General features: G+C 63.9%; 1 protein-coding gene across 12 annotated transcripts in view; it reads right to left on the minus strand.

Moving 5' to 3' along the window:
- The window catches only part of DLG4 (discs, large homolog 4 (Drosophila)), a 24,786-nt gene that overhangs the window by 17,166 nt on the left and 7,093 nt on the right, over positions 1–527 (minus strand). For 2 of the 12 annotated variants that reach the window (XM_014549865.1, XM_005878720.1), the window contains exon 1: positions 481–521. The exons of the other annotated variants lie outside the window; for them this stretch is intronic. In XM_014549865.1, coding sequence (XP_014405351.1) covers positions 481–495 — 15 coding nt within the window. In that variant the 5' untranslated portion in view covers positions 496–521. Of the gene's footprint in view, positions 1–480; positions 522–527 lie in introns of those variants that run through there. 12 annotated transcript variants of the gene reach the window in all.

Genomic DNA, 527 nt, shown 5'->3' on the forward strand with positions numbered 1-527 from the left:
TGGAAAGGGGGGGTGGGGAGAGTAGCTCTGAAACCAGGAGGTGGGAGTTGGGGCCGGCACCTCTCAGTCCTCGATTAGGACATCTAAAGCAGGATGGACAGCAAAGGGGGATCCCCAAAACAGACGCTCAGGTCCCCTCCTGGGGCTGAGGGCCCGGACCCGCGACAGCTCCAATGCTATTGGGACACCCCCAAGATATTAGGGCAGAAGAGAAGTGAAAGGCTTGGGGATCGCCGCTGTTCCTCCTCCCTGGGCCCCCTCCTCACTGTCGCCCCAGCTGACACCCCCAGCACAGAGGGGTGTGAGTGAAAGTGGAGGAAGGTAAGAGGGGGGACCCCCTGCGCTTGTCCGCGAGACACTGCAACCCAGAGACCCCGCGCCCAGCAGCAGGAGCAGCGTCAGCGCTCGGAGCTCGCACCCTGAGATGTGGAGGGTCCGGGAGGAGGGGAGCGGGGCCGGAGCCCGGATCGCGGCACGTACCACGCAGAGACACATGGAGGCGAATCTGTTCCGAGCCGACATGGAGA

Source organism: Myotis brandtii, unplaced genomic scaffold, assembly GCF_000412655.1.
Source record: "Myotis brandtii unplaced genomic scaffold, ASM41265v1 scaffold573, whole genome shotgun sequence".
Lineage (NCBI taxonomy): Eukaryota > Metazoa > Chordata > Mammalia > Chiroptera > Vespertilionidae > Myotis > Myotis brandtii.